At 42.0% G+C, this 22,234-nt stretch overlaps 3 protein-coding genes across 4 annotated transcripts; 1 reads left to right on the forward strand and 2 right to left on the reverse strand.

The window, feature by feature from the left end:
* Positions 1-33: 33 nt before the first annotated feature.
* LOC112897797 (ADP-ribosylation factor GTPase-activating protein AGD3-like) lies at positions 34-10,360 on the reverse strand. 2 transcript variants are annotated; one of them, XM_025966193.1, is made up of 20 exons: positions 9,963-10,360; positions 8,520-8,596; positions 8,315-8,415; positions 7,913-7,983; positions 7,255-7,317; positions 7,122-7,166; positions 6,730-6,795; positions 6,601-6,648; positions 6,414-6,509; positions 6,291-6,332; positions 5,208-5,423; positions 4,992-5,123; positions 4,791-4,875; positions 4,654-4,724; positions 4,481-4,567; positions 4,068-4,403; positions 3,594-3,736; positions 3,404-3,497; positions 796-1,292; positions 34-598 (listed from the first exon to the last, which is right to left on the reverse strand). In XM_025966193.1, exons 1-20 carry the CDS (start codon positions 10,005-10,007, stop codon positions 484-486), a joined length of 2,430 nt encoding a protein of 809 aa, XP_025821978.1. In that variant the 5' UTR covers positions 10,008-10,360; the 3' UTR covers positions 34-483. The 2 variants fall into 2 exon arrangements, with proteins under 2 accessions (XP_025821978.1, XP_025821977.1); XM_025966192.1 differs by having other exon boundaries at positions 4,654-4,875; positions 9,963-10,359.
* A 1,895-nt stretch (positions 10,361-12,255) lies between these two features.
* Positions 12,256-16,891, reverse strand: LOC112896955 (ubiquitin thioesterase otubain-like). The gene is made up of 8 exons (XM_025965091.1): positions 16,530-16,891; positions 15,274-15,339; positions 15,079-15,162; positions 14,882-15,004; positions 13,694-13,746; positions 13,478-13,527; positions 13,302-13,402; positions 12,256-12,799 (listed from the first exon to the last, which is right to left on the reverse strand). Exons 1-8 carry the CDS (start codon positions 16,731-16,733, stop codon positions 12,527-12,529), a joined length of 954 nt encoding a protein of 317 aa, XP_025820876.1. The 5' UTR covers positions 16,734-16,891; the 3' UTR covers positions 12,256-12,526.
* Positions 16,892-17,060: 169 nt separating this feature from the next.
* On the forward strand, positions 17,061-21,918 carry LOC112896956 (O-fucosyltransferase 13). The gene is made up of 6 exons (XM_025965092.1): positions 17,061-17,521; positions 17,606-17,700; positions 17,804-17,871; positions 18,195-18,283; positions 18,387-18,608; positions 20,403-21,918. The coding sequence occupies exons 1-6, from the start codon at positions 17,388-17,390 to the stop codon at positions 21,139-21,141; spliced, it is 1,347 nt and encodes a 448-aa protein (XP_025820877.1). The 5' UTR covers positions 17,061-17,387; the 3' UTR covers positions 21,142-21,918.
* The last annotated feature ends 316 nt before the right edge of the window (positions 21,919-22,234 follow it).

The raw sequence follows: 22,234 nt of genomic DNA on the forward strand, positions 1-22,234 counted from the left end.
TGTACAATGTTTCACGAAAACAAAACTCTATGAAAAGATCCCTCTGAAAATAATGCAATCTATTTTGATTGAGCAAGGCACAATTGCCTTATATGTCCACACGTAGATCACAAGGGCACATCTCGATATGTACAATCATCTTTCATCAGAAGGGCAGCTACTTCATGAAGAAAGATGACCAACTCCATTTACAAGCTTACTATACTATACATCATCTGCAAACAAAACCAAACCGCTTGCCAGATGATTAAATAAGGACCACTGATCCTAAAGAAGAAAAAAATGGGTAAAAATGAAGAACAAACAATAGGCGCGCCATGTTGAGGAAGCTCCATCCAGAACGACATATACATAAATTGCTTTCATGCCACAAACTTGGATTATCTGCAAGGCAAGCTGGGACCGGGCGCAACTGGAGCCATGTTAGTTGAGTCGACCACACCAAAAGGGGGGCTTTGATTTTCTGAAGATGTGATTGCAAGATTATCTATTATGGTCCTCTAACAAAATAAGAATATCTTCATCGCTTGTTCCACCGTCAATTGCATACTGTAATGCTGTTCTACCATCTTGATCCATTGCTTGTGAATCGGCCCCTCTGCATAGAAACGCAAAACACAGATATGAGATGTGTATTTGCATTTTTGCTGCTTTCCAGGATCATTCCCGGTCACCAAGCAAAACAGAGCTGCGATGATATATAGTGTCATACTAGCAGTGATTCACATCAACCCTTTTGACGGAGCAAACATGTAGTGCAAGATCAAATTCCTGAGTTATCAGGTTCTTGCATACCTGGAGAGGAGAAGCTTGGCATGCTGATGTCTTCCTTTCAAAATGCAGTGATGAAGGGGTGTCCGACCCTTTGAATCAGTCATATTTACACTAGACCCATACTGCAATAGTAATTCAACCATCCCAACATCTGCGATACGGCATGCAAGATGAAGCAAGGAGAAACCTTCACAACTTTCCTCCATGTCATCTGTGCGTGAACTTGTGCTAGCAGGGGAAAGGGGCTCTCTTGGAGAAATCTTGTCATGAGAATTGCAATCGAAAAATCTAGGACTTCCATCAGGTGTCAAAGCTGGTTGCTCTAGCTGAAGTGCTTTTCCAAGAGTCAAACATGAACTAGAATGCATATCTCCCCAAACAAAATTTACATTCGCACGGGATCTCACAATGAGACTGTATGCAGCTTTCTTGTCATTCGCAGCTACACTATTCCACATCTGCTGAGCTAGGTGACTCTCATCCATGCTATGGTTCCGTATGAATTCTTTGTCTACATACTGGAATATTCACACCATAAAGGAAAAAAGGTCAGCTTACCACATTGGGATATATGATCCTAAATATATGTTCGAATTGAAGATCTTCAAATAGGCCTATAATATACACATGAAACCATGTGATAACGCTATACAGATTCTGGTTCATGCAGTATGATAAATTCAGATGGTTTCATGGGCATGCAATCAATCGATTGTTGATGATCATTTGGGTAGTGCCAAAAGAAACTTGTTATGAAAAGTTCAAGCATCTTGCCAAGAATGCATCCCCTCTGTCACAGGCTCACAGCTAAGTGTTGAGACATAAAAAAAAACATTATTGAAAGCTAGTTTTGAGACAAGCTAACTTTATCTAGAGATGGCAATGGGCACAAACCCGCTGGGTTTAGCCATCCCAAACCTGTGCCCGTGAAAACAACCTAAACCCATTAAAAAATCCATAGCCATGATGGGCATAAATTTTGTTGGACCAAGGATAAAGGCCCCCACCCCTCCCACTATAACACCTGGGTTTTATGGTCGGGTTGGTTAGGTGGGGCATTCTAACTTGGTACCAGAGCCGAGGTCCTGGGTTCGATCCCTCCCAGCCACGCATTTCCGCTGCGCGATTTCCCCTGCGCCTCTCGTGTGCTGAGACCTGCTGCGGGCTACGCCGGGCTCGCACGCCGTAGGGGGAATGTTGGACCAAGGATAAAGGCCCCCACCCCTCCCACTATAACACCTGGGTTTTATGGTCGGGTTGGTTAGGTGGGGCGTTCTAACTAATTTTGCCCAAACCAAGCCCATGCAGGTTAACGGGGTACTCACGGGTCGCCCGTGCCCGACAACAGCCCTACATAGTTGCACCTCTACCATGTTGGCAGCTTGTTAATGGCCAGTGCATACATGTTCTTCGCATGATGAACCATGCTTCAATTTAAGCATCCAACAGAGGCAAGTTTAACATAATGAGTAACAAGTTCATAGTTAAAAAATACATAATGAGCAACAAATTCATAGTTAATCGCAGGAAGTATTGAAGGGAATAAAACTACAAGTAAGAAGTAATGAGTTCAAAACTTCAAGTGACCACAGTATCATCAAGTATCAAGTTCACAAAATAAAATGACAGTATGCACTAGGTTGGACCGAGTTTAAAAAACACATGGGTTTACGGGTTCGGGTACTATAGGAATGAACCCATGCCCATAACTTGGGTCAGGAGATTAACCCATGCCTGTACCCCTAATAGGGTAAAAAACCCATCGGGTTTCGGATACCCATTGCAATCTCTACTTTTATCATCTCACAATGCTGATCATAATATTAATAAACATATAATCGGTCGAAGTTAGAATAGTTTGACTGAACACATTCTTGAATGACACTTGTTTTTTGACTGACAAGAGTACTGATCAAGATCCCCACAAAGATGATACAGTGAGTACATCAGTATTAGTTGTTTGCAGGTCGAACCTTATTTTCTTTATCTTTTTATCATTAATTTTGATTCTTCATATCATCACAAAGAATAAATTAGGCAGTTCATGAATAGCATTTGTAATAAGAAATCCAATCAACTCTAAGATATATATAGGGGCATGTAGTCTCTACAAAATTCTAAGTTGGCCTCAATATTAACACCCTTGATTCATCTTTATGAGGTCTGGAATGTGCTTCAAAGATCATGGAATAGGTTCTTGCGGAAAACAGTTATAAAAAACAAACACACAAAACAACATGTGTAGTAGATCATCTGGATCAGGTGAAATTTTATTATCACAAGTGGCAAGGTAAGCAAAGACTTTCCTATGCTTCACAAATCTTTGTGCAATGAAAGCTAATTGTATGATTTGGGAGAAACAGAACCTTTAAAAGAAATGAACATGTGGATGCTGCTAAAGCCTTCTTATATGGAAAGGACTTAGATCAATAAAGGTAGTCCAGAACTGGCAGCACAACCTAATTGGCAATGCCTATATCTAGACTAGAGTTCTCTATGTAGTAAACCATAAGGAGTCATAATACAATCATTCTTAGCATTGGGATCCTTTGAGACAACTTGGTTTAGACATCCCATTCATTTACTAAAGAAGAAAGGAATACATGCAGTTGCCAAATGTGGTGAGTACCTTGGCATGAATAAACTTCTCTTTGGCAGAGAAAGCATCTTTGTGTTTAGGCTTTCTAACAGAGAGGTATTGTGATGAGTCCGATCCATCAGCGCTGCAAAAGAAAACAAGGTCGAAAGTTTGTTACTTGGAGAACAATAGAGAAGACAGCGAATACTTTACAAAGAACCTTGAAACAATATATTATTACCTTAAATTATCATCAGGACGACCATTATTCGATGAAGGTAACATCTCTTCCCAAATATTGTTGACAAACATGTTACCTAATGACTGAAAGAGATTGATTACAGATGGCTCCCAAACTCTGACATCAAGTGTCAGAGATCTTACCTGAAATGAGATGCATGTATTTTAGTTACTATTCTGCATCAAAATAAATCTATACCTATCCTAAAATAGCAAGGAAAAATGATACTCGGCTATAAAAAGTTTGGAATAATAGTTTCAGATTTCAGGTTTATATTAGAAAGTTAGAGAGCAATTTATTTGAGCATATGGGCACCTACCATATGCGCATAGGAGAATTTCGTTTTGATAGAGAAGTTTGACGCTCCTTTCTAAGTAAAAGTACAATCATGTCCATCTCTATATGCATGACCCATCAAGAAAAACAGGCATTTTTATAAAAAATAAAGTCTAACAGATACAGTTTTGCAGTTACCTTTGATATATGCACTCCAAGATTTCTGTGCACCCCAGAACACTCTATGCACAGAAGGGCACCAAGGTTTAGAGATGCCCAATCAGGTTCTAAAGCACCACAGTCAGCACACATATTATTGCCGTCGACTTTCCTAAGCAAGTCAATTGGTTTTTCAGGTTTCATGTTGGTTCTGTGATGATGTGTGCCTCTGACATCATGCTGCCCATTTGCAGAATACTTCTCCAGTATTAAATCATCGATTGTGGGAGGTTCAAATTCCACTGAACTAGTGAAGGAGCTACTCTCACTGGTACTCCTGTCATGGCCACTGCCCTTAGGGCTTGACAACAAAAACTGAATCGGAACAGCGGAGTATTGGTAAACTGAATTCAATAAATCAACAATCGAAACCAAGATTGTCCATTACTAACCTGTTCTGGGGATTGTGAGGTCAGCAGGGAGGCAATAACACCAGTTATTTTTTCAATCCAATCCATCTGATCTACTGCACTCTCTGCCTGTTTAAACACTAAATGTGTTCATTAAGTATGAAAGACTTAATTATATTCACTAAGACAGTCTTCTCCATAATTTTATGATATACCTGCAGTGTGTAGACCTTTGTGGGTGAAATAATTCTGAAGCAGAACCTCAGATCTGATTGCTCTGCATCAACTTTAATGGTTGATGTCAACAAATTTACAGTATGCCGTGCAACAGACTTATCATCATGTATAATACCATGGTAATGAGAAGAGAACAATCTGCTCAACAACCCAGAACCATGTTCAGGGGGGTTAACGCCTCTTTGGATGGAACAACCACCCTATAAGATCAAAGGCAAATGGTTGGGAAAAGGATAGGATTGAATATATCATGCGTGCATAAAAATATCATGCCAACTTAATTATTTCAGCGCCAAATGTTACGATGGAGACCTACAGGTGGCCTAGTAATTTGTTTGCGATAGTAGTACAACATTCCTCGACTATCAAGTACGAAGAACCTTCTTTTCCAGTCAGCTCTCAAGTTTGATGATCTCTTTGAAAGGTAACCTTGACGAATGGTCTGAACCTGAAAATAGTACATCACGATGTTAACTTTCTTTCTTTTTATAATTTCCATACTTGCTTCCCCCAGTGGATCAGAATGTCTTACCTTGCCTTTTGAGGCTGTTTGCATCACTGCCTCAATCATTTTATGTGAACTTCTACCAATTGTCTGTATTCCATCACCATTGTAACAATCACTCAAACCATTTACAGTAGACCGACTTTCCCGGTCTATCTGCCTTTTGTACTCATGCATCCTCTCCACAAGAGAAGCTTGTTCCTTGTTTGCCCTTTCTCTTGATTGCTGAGCATAAGCAAGAACCTGCAGAAGAATTCAGAAACAGGTTAAAGGAAAAAACAAATCTTTGTCATCATCATATCATAAGTCGTTTAAGTAGAAACAACATTGAAGAAACAGTTAAAGTTGTGCTCATCTTAATGAAACAAAGCCTAACTAAACAAATATCTGCTAGAAAGAGATTCCCGGACAGCGCAGCAGCATAATAAACTTTTGGTTATAATACTAGTAAATAACTATGACAAACGTGAAATGGAAAAGCAACGTTGACTTTAAGAGTTGTCAATCAAGTAGGGTGTAATCAGTAAGCCCTTAGATAACAAATTCCCTGTTAGCATGGCTGGTTGGCAAGGTAAAAGTTTTGGCTCTAACGGCAGTAACATAACAAGGAGACTCAACAAAATGAGAGAGTTAAGCAATGGGGTAAGCACCAGTCAACCTTCTATATAATATATTTTACACCAAAATCAATAGAGCTTGTTGTTATAAAAAAATTATCCATGTAACAAAATCTCTTTCTAGTGTTCCATGTAACTATTCCTTATAGGAAGTGGGGATGACATAGATCCAATATTTTTTATCGCCTAAATTTGTTTCCACATAAAGAACAACATCAGTATATAGAAGTGACTGCAAAGGTGCAGAAAGCAATGAAGAACTGGACCCATGTGACTGCAAAGGTGCACAATGACAATGAATGGCAGATCAGCCTCAGAACTTCCTGGCATACAGGACAACTAGTAAACAAGTCAAGTCGTAGCTGATGACTTAAAACAGAAATGTTGGGGCGTAATATTTACATGTTAGGGCTATGTAACTACTGGAACAAAGCATTCAAATGCAGAACAAGCTAACGATACTATAATACAAGGGAAATGTTTCAAGAGTTACCTGATTAATATATGGCTCCATTTGATGCAATAATTCATATCCCTGATGAACAGAAATTATAGGATTAATCTCATTTCGTGCATAACATAGCTACACCACAAGGTAAAATATACAAGGCGGTACTTGTTTGAAATATCGAAGATGTGAGTCCATCGTCGCACTAACAGCCTCCAAAAATTCAAATCTCTTCTTTGATTCGATGTGGGAAAGCGACGTAACCTGACATATTGACATAGATATGGCAGACAATGGCATGATAAGCACACAGTGAGAAACTAAGGAGAAAAATAGTGGGCAATGCAGCCTGTACCAGGTTGAAACGAGCTTGCTCAAATGAAGATCTAGCACTGTGGAGCTCCTGGATATTAACAGATGCAAGTTAGTTAGTAGTTAGGGGTTGGCAACTGCCTTAAAATGTTGAACAAGAAAGATTTTTTACATCCTCGATCGCAGTTGTTATGTCCGGCCTTGTGCCTTTCTTCAATGATAGGTACTTCTCACGAATCTGTAACCAAAACAACCAGTTCACAAGTTAATAGTATACTCTCACTAAAAAATTGAAATGAAATAACATTGCAATTATGCAACAAAGCAAGTATTGAAGATAAATTATGAAAGGACAGCATATCAGCAGAAAAGTATGAAAACACCTAGCTTAGAACAATTCTCAACTGCAATCAGATAACTCGTAATCAATCGCCAAACAGACATCATACAAATCGTATATACATTATTCATGCATGAGCAAAGAGGAAAGTCCTTGCCTTTATTTATGACACGAAAAATAATGAATAAATTACAAACATTAAACAGCATAATAAGATAACTTGCCTGGTCATATGCAAGGCTAGCCTTGTCAAAACGCTTATGAGCATCCTGAAAATGTATTAAACAGAAAATTTGTGTCATTCAATTATCCTCAATGTGATTTCACGATTTTGTGTTAATAGCAAAAAACTAGTACCTTCACATCATGCAAATCAATATCCACAAAATTCAGCAATCTGTCATTCAGCATGTGCTCAACCTGCCACAAAACAGAATCAGAAATTAGACCAATAAATTAATAAAAGTTCGATATACCATGAAATGAGATAAGCTGGATTTTCGACAAAGGGACATCGAATATCACAAGCCACTCTAATCATAGGACTTTGTAGTTGCAACATGAAATGATACTAGGGAGACCAAGTTATTACATGATACAGAAAAAGGAATGAGAAACCTAAAGTAGCATGATAATTCATCGCCATTAATGTCATCTGGTAAATCGCAATGGCACATCGATATTTCAGTACTAATTGTATGACCATGTGATAACAAGGTGGAAATATAAGCCACATTCCTATGTTGTGGCCACAGCAACCGACCAGACTACATACGTGAAAAGGATCACTGAAGTCTTTAAGAAATGTGCTTTCTGATGTTCACTGATTGAGACATCTGAAGTAACAGAGAACAAGACAAAAGGTAGCAACTACAACAATGCTCCATAAAAAAGACAAAAAAAAATCAATCAATGCACATCCAGGTTACATTGACAAGCATATAATTATGAGGCGAACATTAGAGTTTGGCTTAAGCAATACGTATAATCACATTCTAAATAAGACATGCACTACCTGAGAGCGCAAGACTTCCTTGTATGTCCCAATTTCTCTCAAGGCAATTGTAAATTTGTTCATGACAGGTCCTGGAAAGGAGACAAACATTCAGTATGATTAGTAGAGGAACTGACAACACTAAGGTCCACTCTACATTTATGTGGGGAATGTAGGGAATGAAAAACAAGTAAAACATTATTCAAAAAAAAAGTAAAACAAGTCAGTTCATAAACGAAGGAACTCAAATAAAGGAACAGTGAAAACTGCTGAAGAATGAGTCATTATTTTTTCCATGCACCAGGACATAGTTCCCAGAACAACTATGCAAATATGAAAGAATAAAAAAAAGTTCTACTGCACACGCAGATAAGTTTGTAAATGCTATTGCAATAATCAGGAGAAAAGGATAACATGACTAACCACCAAAAGCAACACTAATTGGATCATTGTGGCCTCCTCCAAATATTTCAAGTGAGCTTGCAAATGCAATATCTCCATCATATGCTTCCCCTAGTCCTTCACTGAAACAAAAAAGAGCATACAGTAGGGGGGGGGGGGGGGGGGGGGGAGTCAGCTCAACCATACTCCCAGATAATACATTAATGAGCTTTAAATGATCACTTACGTATACTTGCGGCAACCTTTATGGAATTTCAAACATCTCTCTCTCAGCAATTCAGCACTCTCCTCAAGTGACTGTATCTGTTTTCAGGAGGACAAAAAGGTACATACAGTTATTCACAATCAGAGGAGGCAAGGTTTCATCCATGAATACAACCAGTATTAATGATTGGAATTGAATGCAAAATACATAATTTCTTTCTTCCACAAATGCCTGCTAAATTGGATAACATTAAGGAATCTCTTTGAAGAAGCAATTTTTCACACTGTTCAACAACATATTTCAAACTCAAAACCTTACATGAACCCATTCACAAAATGGAAGACCTATTATTTCATTTCAAAAACATCAAAATGAATAAGACGCAATATATGACACTATATTATAGAAAATTAGAAATAGTTTCATCTAGAGAAACAGAAGCTCCACCAACAAAACCACCGTGTCTAGTTCCCCAAAGATTGACAAGATAAGTGGTTACGCACCAATGTGGACTGATACAGATATAAAAAAGATAAAAAAAAGATTCTATTTGCATAGGTCTCCATTGATGTGCATTATATCCGCTCGAAAGAAGCACATTTGTTTTGGTGAAGAATTCACATCAAAATTGAACCAAGTCCAGAAAATGGATTAAACCGTCTATATCTCATTGTGTCAAGTGTTAACAATAGTTCACATTCTGCGTCAAAATAAAAGACATCATACTAAAGACACAGATGCACTCTTACAGTCGCAGCACTATGCATGATTAGTTCCTGATGTTGCTCATAAAAAAAATCAGAAAATGTTCTTTTTCTCTAGAAATCAAACCAATGCGATTGTGTACCACTCATTTTGCTGCCCTGGAAAATCCACACGATCATTCCGAAGAGAAACCAACACAAACGCAAACCTGACAAATTGACAATTCAACAACATGCTACAATGCGGAACTGCAGAAGCGCAGATGCACATCACATGGGCACGCGGTGTAAAACCAAGAGCATACGACAATCCACGGACGATTGACAAAACGAACCACAGCCTACAACGCTTTGACCTGCCGATCCGTGGAAGCCAAATCACAAGGAAGGAATTAAGCTCTCCACGTGCATTCTCAAAAGGAAAATAAATAAATGGGGAGACTCTGGGCACGCGCGTCGCATCAACAATCCCGGGAGGAGAATCGGCAGTAAATTAACAGCGCCTCCCCGCAATCCAGCAGCGGCCATGTGCGACGGCGCCAACGACGCGCCCCCAAAGAAAAAACACGAAATAAAATAAAAGTTGGCCGGAGACACGCGGGGATCAAAGCCAAGCCCGCCGCCCGCCACGACTTCAGAATCCAGGGAACCGCTACGATACGATACGATACGATACGAATCCAGGCAAAGGCGAGGCGCCCCGGGCCCCGCGACCCTAGGTAGGAACCGAGATCCGCCGGGGTCGTGCGCCCCCTCTCACCTGCGTCCTGAACATAGGCGAGTCATCGAGCTTGGCGAAATACATGGCTGCCGCCGCCGCCGCCGCAATCACCTCCGCGCTGCCGCCGTGTCTCTACCTCCCCATCCGCAGCGCCCGCGTCGCCGCCTCAAGCCCCGCGCCTCGGGGGCCGAACCTCGCCGCCGCCTGTGGCTTGCTCCGAGCACCACCGCCGGGACCTCGAGCCCGCCGCCGCGCGCAGGTAGGAAGGTAGGCAGGGGGAGGACGTGCGGCTGGCGCCGTGTTCCCGGGGAATGGCGGCGATCTGGGCGGGCGGGGGGGGGAATTGGTCGGGTGGCTCGGCGAGAAGGGAGGAGTGGAGCGAGGTGGAATGCTGAAAATAACGGTGCGCTCTCCTCTGCCTCCCTCCTGCTCTCTCTCTCTCTCTCTCTCTCTCTCTCTCTCTCTCTCTCTCTCTTTCGGGTTCGGGGGGAGGGAGGAGAGAGAAAGAGAGGAGGTGGCAACGGCAACTGGTCGCGAGTTTAATTAGTCGTTGGCCCTCGCTAATTAACCAGGATAATTACGTGCTAATTAGCTTTCGGTTTCAGGGTCATTGTGTGGGGCCGGGATGCAGAGCGGCACCAGCTTTTTATTTCTGTTTTAGTTTGTGCATAATTTTTTTTCTCTTTGTTCATATAATAAGGACGAAGGGAGCCGGCTGGAAAACATTTTCTGCCAGAGATTTCTTTAACCATCTTCTTTTTTTGTCTACAAGTTAGCCATGTCGGGGTTAAGCATGGTAGGCCAGAGGCAGCAATGCCGCAGGATTATGATAAAAGCCGGTTGGTAATCTGCCAATTCGTCGCTGCGTTAGGCGTTGACGACGATCCTTGTCTGGTGTCGGAACTCAGAAGCGGGTCGGGGGTCATGCTCCCGCGCGCCATCGGTCTTCAGATTTTTTTTTTTCTTTTCTTCTTCAAGTGCTGTTTGCAGAGAGGAAAGGTGGAGAGAGAGGTTCTGGCGCGTGGGTGGGCCCGGAGATGCTCCCCCCTTGAGTTTTGGCTTTTCTCGCAGTTGCCGCCACGTGGGCCCCGCCGGAGCTCTCATCATCCACCGCCGGAGAAGACGACCGAGTGGCTGGCCCCCTAGCTCCTCCAATCAGCATTCTGGATTCTTGCCAAATGATGCTCATGATTTCCACCCTTGCCCCCTTAAATAATAGATGTTAGCCGCCCATCTGCCTGTCACGCGCACTCCATGATTTCTGAAACTAGAATCTGCGGCTAATAAGAAGCCTTTTTTTTCTTTTGGGTTTGTAGAAATTATCTGATCCAAGAGCTCCTTGCTTTGTCCTCCTACCGCATGGCGAAACCCGTTTGTTGTCCCCTTGCAAGTTAGATGACGTGATACAGGAAGAGGAAGCTGGCGCTGGCAAGCCAGATCGAAAAGAAACAGGAGCAGCAACCAACCACCCGGGGGCGTGGGGGGAACAAAAAGATGGATCACCAGAACGGAGGAAAACGCCCTCCTTTTCTTCAGGTGCTGAAAGCGATCGGCAGCCAGTACTGTCTGCGTCCTGCATCCCTTCTGCGTGTGCGCGGCAGAGTAAAGTTGGAGAATGGAGATGCAGGCGTGCAGATACTCATTAATCCAAGCCCGTTAAACAGATGCACACTGGTTTTGTTTGCCCTGACGTCTGTCGGATTAAGTATGTGCATTTGTGTTCGGTCTAATTACTTGTCGTTTCAGCTTCACACACAAAAGGGCACCGAAAAGAACATGAAAAAAAAAAAGGTCCGCTTGGGGTCAACTCTCCAGGCTTTTCAACCTTTCTTTCTCTCCAATCGCAGGCCATGTCTTCAAATGATTGCTGTCCACGGAGGTTTTGACATGGATAGGCCTTGCCTGTAACTTTGCGTCGCTTCATGCCCAACCTATGACTGAGTGACTGGAGCAATACTTCCCGTACAACAAAATTGCCGTCGCATCTCCCAATAGATCAATCATGATCCAGTAAATATTAGCGAATGCAGCTTTGCCTCCCATTTCCTACTTCGCACAGAACTGTCCACTTCAAATCCTTTACATTGGGAATTCAGTAAAGCAGCCAAGCTCTACCATGAGCTGTAAATCCTTTCATCGCATCAGATCTCACTAATCCCTCTGAAATTCCACAGGTAGGGTTTGATAGTATTGGCCAGCAGCAAAATCATGATGAGGTGCCAATTAAGAAGATTTCGCGGGCACTCATGCATCAAGGAAAGGCAAATAGACAACATACAAAGTGACCATGAAGCTTGCTTGCTATGACAAATAAAGGTAAAAAAAATTCACGAAACAAAAAAGCTGAACCACTAGCAATATCCACAGAACTCTGCAGTCAACACAATGTTAAATCATTGTACCAGAGTAAGACTTACAGCAGGTAAAAAAAAACGACTAAATTGAGCGAGGGCACCAGCACACAAAAGCAAGTCTCATTGCTTCCAAAGAACTCAAGTACCCTTGTTTAAGGCCACCTTTGGCAGCACCCAGGCGAAACATGACTACAGAGTTCTAGACAGTGCTTTCTCAACCACGTTCATCAAACTAACCATGACCAAAATTCACTTTGGGTAGAGAATATCATAGTGACCAGGCCGGTAGAGCAAAGTAATGTAAGGTTTCGCAGCAGCAGGAGCGGATGTCATCGCAGCATCACCCTCAGAAGAATTGGCCGAAGGGATGAAGTCATGGTGATTCACACTCAGATTGCCAGTATCACAAGAGCTTCTGTCTAGGTACACAACACGGATTGGAACACCTAATGCATCTGATAGGGCAATTATGTGCACATGATCACTTTCCTCACCCATAGGCTCCACAGAAGCCTTGCAGAACTGCAAAATAATTTATAAATCAGGCTCATTCTCTTAGCTGCATGTTTGCAGAAATGTTCATGGAAATAGGGTACAGATCCAGTGAATGAAATAACTAACAATTTTTCAAGCCCAAGAAGAAGTAGCTTATTTGCCCAGAATCCCACATGACAGCTGCATAAAGTTTCTTCCTATCCTAACATTTGTTACTTCAGACTTAGGATAAACTTCACCTTTGGAAAAATGTAACGGCTCAAACTGATGCTACTTCATGATATATAATCTCTTTTATATGATCTTCGGTTAATGGATATCCCCTTCAGGAATAATAACTACACATGCTACAGAACAGTTTGAGCCAACAATGGAAGAAAACTTATTGTGATTTCAATCACCACATTACTATTGACCAAGGAGTAACAAATAGAAACACAAGTTAGCGTTATTTCATGCATGCAAACGACCATAGATATAATTTCAGTATTCCATATTCTACATGTGACAATGAAAATATGGAGCTGACCTGAGCCACAGTTGAATTTGTCAAGCCAGATATGAAAGGTTCGAAGAACTCAGACCTCCTTTGAATTTCACCAGAAGTGACAAACCTAAAGAACATGACAACTGAAGACGACAGTGTTAGATAGTACTGGCAGGATAGTCTAGCAATACATAGTATAAATATCTGGATGTACAAACCATAATCAGAAACTTGTGAATCCCTGGTTCTTTCTAGAAGCTCTTCAGGCCTAAAGATGTCGGAAGAAAAAATAGATTTACTAAAGAAGCACAAAAATGATGTATTGTGTCATATTTTGAATACAGTTCAAAGAAAATGCCTTTAATATCAACAGCTCAATACTTTTTTCTTCATTCATATGTATTTGGGAGACAAAATACAACTCTGATACTTACCCTATAGGAGCTTCATGTCCCTGGAGAACACTTTCCAGCAGATCAATGAATATCTGAGCAAAATAAAATAGCACTGTTCAGTAAGGGAACAGATTATAATTGCTACGAGGAGTATGCAAAAAGAATATTCTTTCCGACCACACATATAAGCAGTTTAAGACACACACAGGGTCTAAAAGGTGAAACTTTCACAATCAATTTCTGTTAAAATGTATTATTTCCAATAGAAAAAGATTATTTATTACGAAATTACTTTCATGATGATCCAGTAGCATCAACTTTATGTTGCAAAACTATTTTAAACTTTTAAGTGTTGATGGTCAGTGCTTAAAGAGATTTGAAATAGGGCAAACCTAAAAATATAATCCCTTGATACCAAAATGTAGGTCATTTTAGTATTGTCCTAAGTCAAACTTCTCTAACTCTAACCAAGCTTATAGAAAAATGCACTAACATCTACAATATCAAGTTAGTTTTATTGAATCCACCTTGAAATGTCTTATTTGATATGTAGATGTCAATATATTTTTCTATGAACTTGGTCAAAGTTAGATAAATTTGACTTAGACACAACTAAAATGACCTACATTTTGGGATAGAGTGAGTATTTGTCACGAGAAGGAATAAACTGATATTTTGTTTTCAAGAAAGTTTGATTTCTTAGAATTCCATGCATACATTAGTCGGCAAGGTTCAAGTTTTTGTGATTCTCAACTACTCTTATTTCAACTGAACTACAGCAGCATGACTCCAGCCACCAAACAGTAAAACATTAGTTACAGGCATCAGCTGCCTTCTGCCCTAGTACAGTAGCAAACTGTCTGAAATACTTTGTCTCTAGTTGATAGCTTATGACCTTTCGAAGACAGGCAGGTTAGTATACTGAATAAACTAAAACAAGTTGAATCTTAGTTAATTTTCCACATAAAAGCAGCATATCCACGAGTCTCAAAGGATTGACGAGAAGCATCCACTACAATAACCCAAACCAATCCTGTTATAAGAAATACAGACATCAGAGCTCATCCAAGCAAATACCCCAAAATCATCTGGAAATGATCGTGGTACATAAGTAGACAACCCCACAAACAGTCAAGAGAATGTAGAGCAGATAAACAGGATAAACACCAAACCAGAAAAAGAGTGACTCAGGAAAATGTGCAAAAGTCAACCACTGAATAAACTTACAGAGAAGAAATCTTCAAAAGTGAACTCGATATATCCAAGAGACAGGAGAGTCTTCTTGCATTCCTCAATTTTTATCATGATGCGATCGACCTCAGCTTTGTCTTGTGTCTCTAGGATGTGTTCCTGGCCGTAAATGATAAGGTAAGAACATAACAATATGCACAATAACACTTTATGAAAAGTGCTGCAGATAATACCAAGTAGGAAAACATAAAGCTTCGATAAAAGCAGTTTCCATCTCCACGTGTCCGTCTTAAAGCATCATATTGTTCACCAAGCAACTGCAGACCAAGTATGAGACTACATGAACAAACTAGAGAATGGCATGCTAAAACAACAGATCGACATAAAATCCAGTAATTACATATTAGAATAGCCAAACACACAGGGACCTTAATTTTCTCCTGTAAAATGGGGCTGCCAGACTGAAACTCAGCTGCTAAAGAGGAGAGAGGTTCCTGCAACATTAAAAAGATGCATGATAATTAGTATGGAAAGCGCCATGATAATCTGAACACATTAGCCTTCATAAGTGATAAAAGCTCATATATGTTTTTGCATCACTTCGAAATGGTGCCTAATCATTATCACAAAATGCACTTTATAACAAACTACTACTTTTAGAACCAGAAGAAGGCCATGTCCCCTTTTATTGGAACAAGACACCAAACAGCTGTTCATCCAGTTCAAACAGACCACCTACTAACTTTCCGCAGCCTATGGCTAACACCAACCAGCAGTTGACGATCAACAGCATAAGCAAACCACAACCCAACATAGTCCTGATACAGACTAAAAGCTTTTGTTGAAGCCCTGAAAAACAAGCTCAATCACAGTTTATAACCAACTACTTGACCTAAATAACAGACCAAATCTCAGCATACTGTTTCATATCCTAAAAGAAACTTGTGTCAGGTTTTGGCTAGACAATGAATCAGTCTACGGTAGCTGAGTAACAAGAATAAGCACAGCAAGCAACTGTTCTGGAAATGAATGAACCAAATGGTAACCATACAAGTCAGCAGGGTACAAAAAACTCCCTAGCTATACAGTTTCTCATACAGATAACCCTATCTAAAACTTTTTCGAACATGAAAAGGAATAACATACTTTACTGGCAACCCTGTATAGTCTTATGCCAATTTACGTGATAAATTTCACCTCACTTGAGCATACAAGTGCACCGGTTTCTCTGTTGAGTTATCCCCTATCAACCGGTGCACTAGTCTAGAGGAGAAGTAAATACAATGTTCTCACTCAAATCACACCTGTTGAGCGATAGCCTTTTCTTTCATCCTCAAACAAAACATAATATGAAATAATTACTCTCTCTCTCTCTCTCTCTCTCTCTCTCTCTCTCTCTCTCATCACCATCATCTCCAAATCCCTGTCACACATGCTTATCAACGCAGCTCAACACCAACTAACCAACACCCAACTGCACCGCAGTACAGTTCGTTTGACAGTCCCAGTATCCCACCGGACTCATTAAGATGACTACGACTGGCATTTTCAGTAGATCAGTGCAAGCCTGTAACACTAAAGCCTGATGGAGACCCATTCCACCACACGGCGGGCTAACCTATCATTGATCGCGGGCAGGAGAGGATGATTCGGAACAGAGGGGCTCTCTCTCTCACACACACACCTTGTCACCAACACACGGCAGCTTGGGCCCCTCGGGGATGTCGAGGTCGGCGTCGCCGCAGCAGGAGCGGTAGTAGTCCCCGCCCATCGAGAGCTCCACGGACACGGGGTCCGAGCACCCGCCGAGGCTCGGGCTAGGGTTAGGGTCGGCCCCCTCCCCGCCTCCTTCCGCGGCGTGCGGCGCCGCCTGGGGGACGTCGCCCATGGCCGCGTCCTCCTCCTCCCCGGGGATCGGGGGCGCCGCGGTGGCGTCGGGTGCTGCCTCACCGCCGTCCGCCGCCTTGCGCTTCCGGGCGCTCGCGTCGGCCGCCTCGCGCGCCAGCTTCGCGGGTCGGGGGTGGGATGCGGCGGCTTGGATTCGGGGTGGGGGGGGGGAGGGGAGCGGAAGCGGAAGCGGAAGCCTGCTTCTGATCCTGCGGTGGCGTCTCTTCCGAGATCTCAGCGCAGGTGGAAGTGGGAAATGCGCCCGTGTCGTTTTGCGGATAAGCCCTCGGCATTTACCATTTACGTCCAGCCCCCCTGGAAACGGACATCCCCGCGTGAAGCTGGCATGTGGGGTAGTGCGGGTCCGGTCCCACATGCCACAGAGATAAGGTGGGCGCCAGAGAGTGGGGCGTCTCCTATTGGCTACGGCCTGCGGGCTACCCCCACACCGTTTTCGCAAGCCACCGCCCGTTCTGGATATAATCATAGGATGACATGTGGGTCCCACGCGTGGTTTGGGGCCCACTCGCGCCTGTGCTGCTCGGCTCCGGTGTACTAATCGTGAGATTTCAGTCTGCTCACGCCGCCACCGGCCGATCAGATCCAGCGCTTTCACCCGGCGGCTCCGGCGGCGGCGGCGAGTCGCCCGCCGGCCATGTCTCCGGCGGCGGCGTGGTGCGCGCAGCACCGCCTCCGGTTCCTCCTGCCGGCCCTCTTCCTCGCGCCCGTCCTCTACTTCCTGCTCTCGCCGCCGTCCTCTCCCCCCTTCTTCAGCGTCCCCGCATCCGGGTAAGCACTTCGCCCCCTCACGTGCTCCCGGATCAGTCTATAATGTTCCATCACATTTCTTATCTCGCATTCGGTTCGTGGCAGAGAGCTGCCTCCTCCTGGCTCGCGGATCATATGGGCGCAGCGGCGGCTGGTGGAGTGGCGGCCGTGCGGGTGGTGGCAGAAGGCACCGATGCCTGGTGAGCCCTCGCTTGCTTCCTGTTGTTTAGGGGGTTTCGGGCTAGGGTGATGGACTTATTGCTTGACGAGACTGATTGTTGCTTGTTTCTGCCTCTTCTGCAGCTCCGTCGAGGAGGAACGGGTACGTGAGAATCGACTGCTACGGCGGGCTCAACCAGCTGCGACGTGATGTACGTTAAGCATCTCGGTTAGAGTTTCCTCCTTCCTGTACTGGATAGCATTTTACTTTCTGTATTGTGCAGTCAGATCATCTCGGTTAGGGTTCCTCCTTCCTGTAGGGGTCAAAATGATATATCAGAAACATGCTCTGGTCGTCATGTCAGCATCGTAACCACACTGCATTGCATGGAGTAGCGACTCTCTGAGACTGACAGTGCTAAAGATAGAAGTTTTGTGATGATATCAAGCAAATGTGGCCTTGATTTTTAATATTGTTATGTGCTTCTGAGTTCTGAAGGGGACATCAAGTGATCCCAATATGATTGTTCTGCAGCTATGCGATGGAATTGGGGTTGCACGTCTCCTGAACGCAACAATGGTTGTGCCCAAGTTTGAGGTTGCCGCCTATTGGAATGAGTCTAGGTATGTGCCACGCAATGAAATGAAGGGTTGTGCGAATTGTAGTTCTGTAGTACAGTCTGTCTGATACATACATTCACGACTTCTTATTGGACTGCTCTGTCAGTGGCTTTGCAGATGTTTTCGATGTTGATTACTTCATTGAGCAGACCAGAGGATATGTCGAAATTGTGAAGGAGATTCCTGCAGAAATAGCATCCAAAGAGCCATTTAAAGTTGACTGCAGCAAACGGAAAGGACATTTTGATTATGTCGAAACAGTACTTCCAGTGCTCTTGGAGCATCAATACATCTCCCTAACACCTTCCATGAATCAAAGAAGAGATAGGTATGTCTCAATCATCTAGTTGGTCCCTGGCACGTGCCTTTCGTTTCCATCGGATCAGTGGCCTTAGTCATGCGTTCTAGGAGTTTTTTCACAGGTTGTTCCTCGCTGTTTTGCATGGCATCTGAGTCATATTTGCTATTCATGGTCTCAATAGGGTAATAAAATATTAGTATATACATTATTTATTAGTACTGTGCAACTAAAAGATTGACTGGGTTCAAAGCCGCACGTTTTAGTTTAGGAAAATTTAGGTCCTAGCCATCGCTTCAATTGATGTTTCTGTATTTACCATTGCTTTAATAATATTTAGGTTTATGCCTCCAGTTCTCAAGTTTTAGATACTGGCCTCTGATGTGACCAAGTAATTAGTGTTTGTTGCTTTTCAGTTTTCACGAATAAGGTGTTTAATATTGATTTCATTGCTGACATATAACCTTCCTACTGCTAACAATCATTAGCAATGAGTGTATTTATGATCCTCTCAAAATCCGTTATGTTGGCTGGGTTTTCTTTTTCAATTTCAGAAGTTAATGGCAAAAGAAGCAGTGATCACCGTTACTCGGGTTCTTGCTATCCTTTTGCAGCGAACTGAACCTGACCTTATTTAATTGGAGCATAATCTTTTTTTGATGAGGATGCATGTCTATATATGAGTAAAATGCACCGCCAGTCCTTGAACTTGAGTTGTAGTATCATCTATATCCCCAAATTTCCAAAATGCACATTCAGCTCCACAAACTTACTAATTGTGTCGCATGAAGTCCAAATTACCATTTTTAAGTTATAAAGCGGAAGTATTTATGCTGATGTGGAGCTTACATGTGGCCCCAAATTTTATTTTTAAATTTTTTTCGCTTAACTCTCATATTTTTGAAATTTTCTCCAAACTTTTGTTTCAAAACTTTGTGTCCAAATATTTTTTTCCAATGATTCCTCCAAAATTTATTATTTATTATTTTCTGGTTTTTTACAAATTTTTGACATATGAGTTTCATTTTTCTATAAAACTTTTATGCAGATCTTTTGTATTTGAACATAATTGTACAAGTAAATTTATTATGATTTTTTTGCATGTATATGTTTTGTGTATAATTTTGTATTTGAACAAATTATATAACTTTTGATTTAGCTTAAACAACGGTGATTTGGACCTCACGTGATACGATTAGCAAGTTTAAGGATTTGAATTTGCATTCTGAAAGTTTGGGAACCTAGATGACGCATGAGCCAAATTTAAGGTCCGCTTGTGTATTTTACTCTCTATATATTATGAGAATTTGGGTATCCTTTAGTTGGTCATTATGTGACTTCTGTGCATTATAGAAATTACTTCAATTTACCCAATCTTAATTTCCTACCATCTTCTAAATATTGTCAACTTTCCAATAATTCATTTTGCATAACTGTAATGTCAAAGATGTAGGTTGAGTGAAACAAGGTATTAATGTAACGAGTAGTTTAGTCCTATTCAGTCCTAGCTTATGTAACTCCCTATTCCCAAACTTGTATGTTTAGCTCTTCTATGCTTCACCAGTAGCAGCAATTGTTATTTATGTACTAGAACTTATATCATGAAATCTTTTGCCCTTCCATATTTGTGTCAGCAACCTATTAGACTTGTATGTATGTTACAGATTCCCAATTATTTGCAATATCACCACTGTAAGAACTCGCTTGCTTCCTTTCTTCTTATATGACTGAGCAGTGCTCCTGCTGTATTTTCAAAAAAAAATTATTTACAATATTGGTTATACACTTTGTGCACCTAACTGATATACGTCCCTCTATTTTCAGAAACCCCTCATATGCAAAAGCTTCTTACTGCCAAGGTTGCTACAATGCACTCAGGTTGAATAAAAAGGTGGAATCCAAGGCTATTGAGCTTCTCCAAACTATACCAAAACCCTTCCTATCCCTTCACCTGAGATTTGAACCAGATATGGTTGCCTACAGTCGGTGTGCATACACTGGTCTTTCTTCCAAATCACTGGACTCCATTGAAGCTGCACGTGGGGAGGGTAGGAAGGTATTGACTGGTGATGCTGCCCGCCTGTGGAGGAACCGCGGAAAGTGCCCTCTGACACCAAGTGAAACAGCCTTTATCCTCCAAGCATTAGGCATTCCTACAAACACAAACATTTATTTATCTGCTGGCGACGGGCTAATGGAACTTGAGGGCTTCACATCTGTTTACAAAAATATATACACAAAGTCATCTCTCCTGACTCATGAAGATTTTGAGAGGATGCATGGAAATACAAAAGCTGCTCTTGACTATTACGTTTCAGTCAATAGTGATGCATACATTGCTACATTCTTTGGAAATATGGATAAGATGGTAACTGCAATGAGAACAATGCAAGGTCTCCAGAAGACACTAGTCTTGAGTAGGAGGGCTTTTGCAAACTACACTGCTGCTGGATTAGCAGGAGAGCAACTGGCTAAGGCTATGTGGGATGCTCATCGAGAGGAATATATCAGGGGCAGGGGATCGGCTCTGCCTGAGCACTGCTTTTGTGAGTTCAGATTGTAGCACAAGCGGCACAAGGGTTACCATAAACGACAACCTGCCAGTTTAAAGCGACTCATTGGTCACTTGATTGCTGAATGCGGATGAACTATTACTGCAATGTGATTATTGCTTAGGCTCCACTAGAAACGTTTTTTATCAGATGGGCTTCAACTGGGCACAGAGAAGGCTTGGCACTCATACAGAGATGTATTATCACCTGGCCTTCTGCATGAGCCAGCTGCGCTGTGGTATCCTGCAGTAGTGGCACCGCAGCAACAGATTGATAGCTCACCCTGACCAAGGAAGGGTTGGGCTTCATGGGATGCCAGGACGACCGCTGATCTTTCATGGACTACCACCTTGCGGTGCGCGTTATCGTCACGGCAATTTATTTCATCTGTCCAGGCTACTGGTGATGAGGCAAGCAGGGAAATGTTCTGCTGTACGCACTATGATGGACTCCGTCTGTTCCTAACGCTGTTCACTTGATTCTAGCTAGATTCGATGAAAATTCAGCACAATGCTTTGCCATATTTGCTGATATTTTATAGGCTATTTTCTTTTTCTTCGTTAGGATCAGTGGTCCTTATTTAATCATCTGGCAAGCGGTTTGGTTTTGTTTGCAGATGATGTATAGTATAGTAAACTTGTAAATGGAGTTGGTCATCTTTCTTCATGAAGTAGCTGCCCTTCTGATGAAAGATGATTGTACATATCGAGATGTGCCATTGTGATCTAATGTGTGGACATATAAGGCAATTGTGCCTTGCTCAATCAAAATAGATTGCATTATTTTCAGAGGGATCTTTTCATAGAGTTTTGTTTTCGTGAAACATTGTACAAATGCAGATGCATTATGCAGGACACTCGTGAAGGCTCCCATATTCCCTTACAAATGTTCAAACAGAATACGTTGCAAAGAACAAAAAGGTTGAAAGAAAACTGCATAATCCCTACAGAAGTTAGGCAGTTTAATTTTTCATTTCTTACGTTTTTCTCACGTGACACTGGCAGACCTAAGGTTTGCTGAGGCCCCGTTTAGATCGCAAATATTTATAACTTTTGGCATTTTTGGTACTGTAACGTTTTCGTTTGTATTTGACAAATTTTATCT

The sequence above is a fragment of the Panicum hallii genome, chromosome 6 (genome assembly GCF_002211085.1).
Source record: "Panicum hallii strain FIL2 chromosome 6, PHallii_v3.1, whole genome shotgun sequence".
In the NCBI taxonomy this organism is placed as follows: Eukaryota; Viridiplantae; Streptophyta; class Magnoliopsida; order Poales; family Poaceae; genus Panicum; species Panicum hallii.

What these genes read in the sequence shown, in the direction of transcription:
- LOC112896956 (XM_025965092.1), top strand. Translation starts at nt 17,388, where the DNA reads ATGTCTCCGGCGGCGGCGTGGTGCGCGCAGCACCGCCTCCGGTTCCTC. An exon ending in TTCAGCGTCCCCGCATCCGG is followed by an intron (nt 17,522 to 17,605) that starts GTAAGCACTTCG and finishes GGTTCGTGGCAG; the next exon opens with AGAGCTGCCTCCTCCTGGCT. An exon ending in TCAACCAGCTGCGACGTGAT is followed by an intron (nt 17,872 to 18,194) that starts GTACGTTAAGCA and finishes ATTGTTCTGCAG; the next exon opens with CTATGCGATGGAATTGGGGT.
- LOC112896955 (XM_025965091.1), bottom strand. Translation starts at nt 16,733, where the DNA reads ATGGGCGACGTCCCCCAGGCGGCGCCGCACGCCGCGGAAGGAGGCGGG. An exon ending in GCTTTATGTTTTCCTACTTG is followed by an intron (nt 15,005 to 15,078) that starts GTATTATCTGCA and finishes ATTTACGGCCAG; the next exon opens with GAACACATCCTAGAGACACA. An exon ending in TTCACAAGTTTCTGATTATG is followed by an intron (nt 13,403 to 13,477) that starts GTTTGTACATCC and finishes TGTCGTCTTCAG; the next exon opens with TTGTCATGTTCTTTAGGTTT.
- LOC112897797 (XM_025966192.1), bottom strand. Translation starts at nt 10,007, where the DNA reads ATGTATTTCGCCAAGCTCGATGACTCGCCTATGTTCAGGACGCAG. An exon ending in TTGATTTGCATGATGTGAAG is followed by an intron (nt 7,167 to 7,254) that starts GTACTAGTTTTT and finishes ATACATTTTCAG; the next exon opens with GATGCTCATAAGCGTTTTGA. An exon ending in AGAAGTTTATTCATGCCAAG is followed by an intron (nt 1,293 to 3,403) that starts GTACTCACCACA and finishes TGAATATTCCAG; the next exon opens with TATGTAGACAAAGAATTCAT.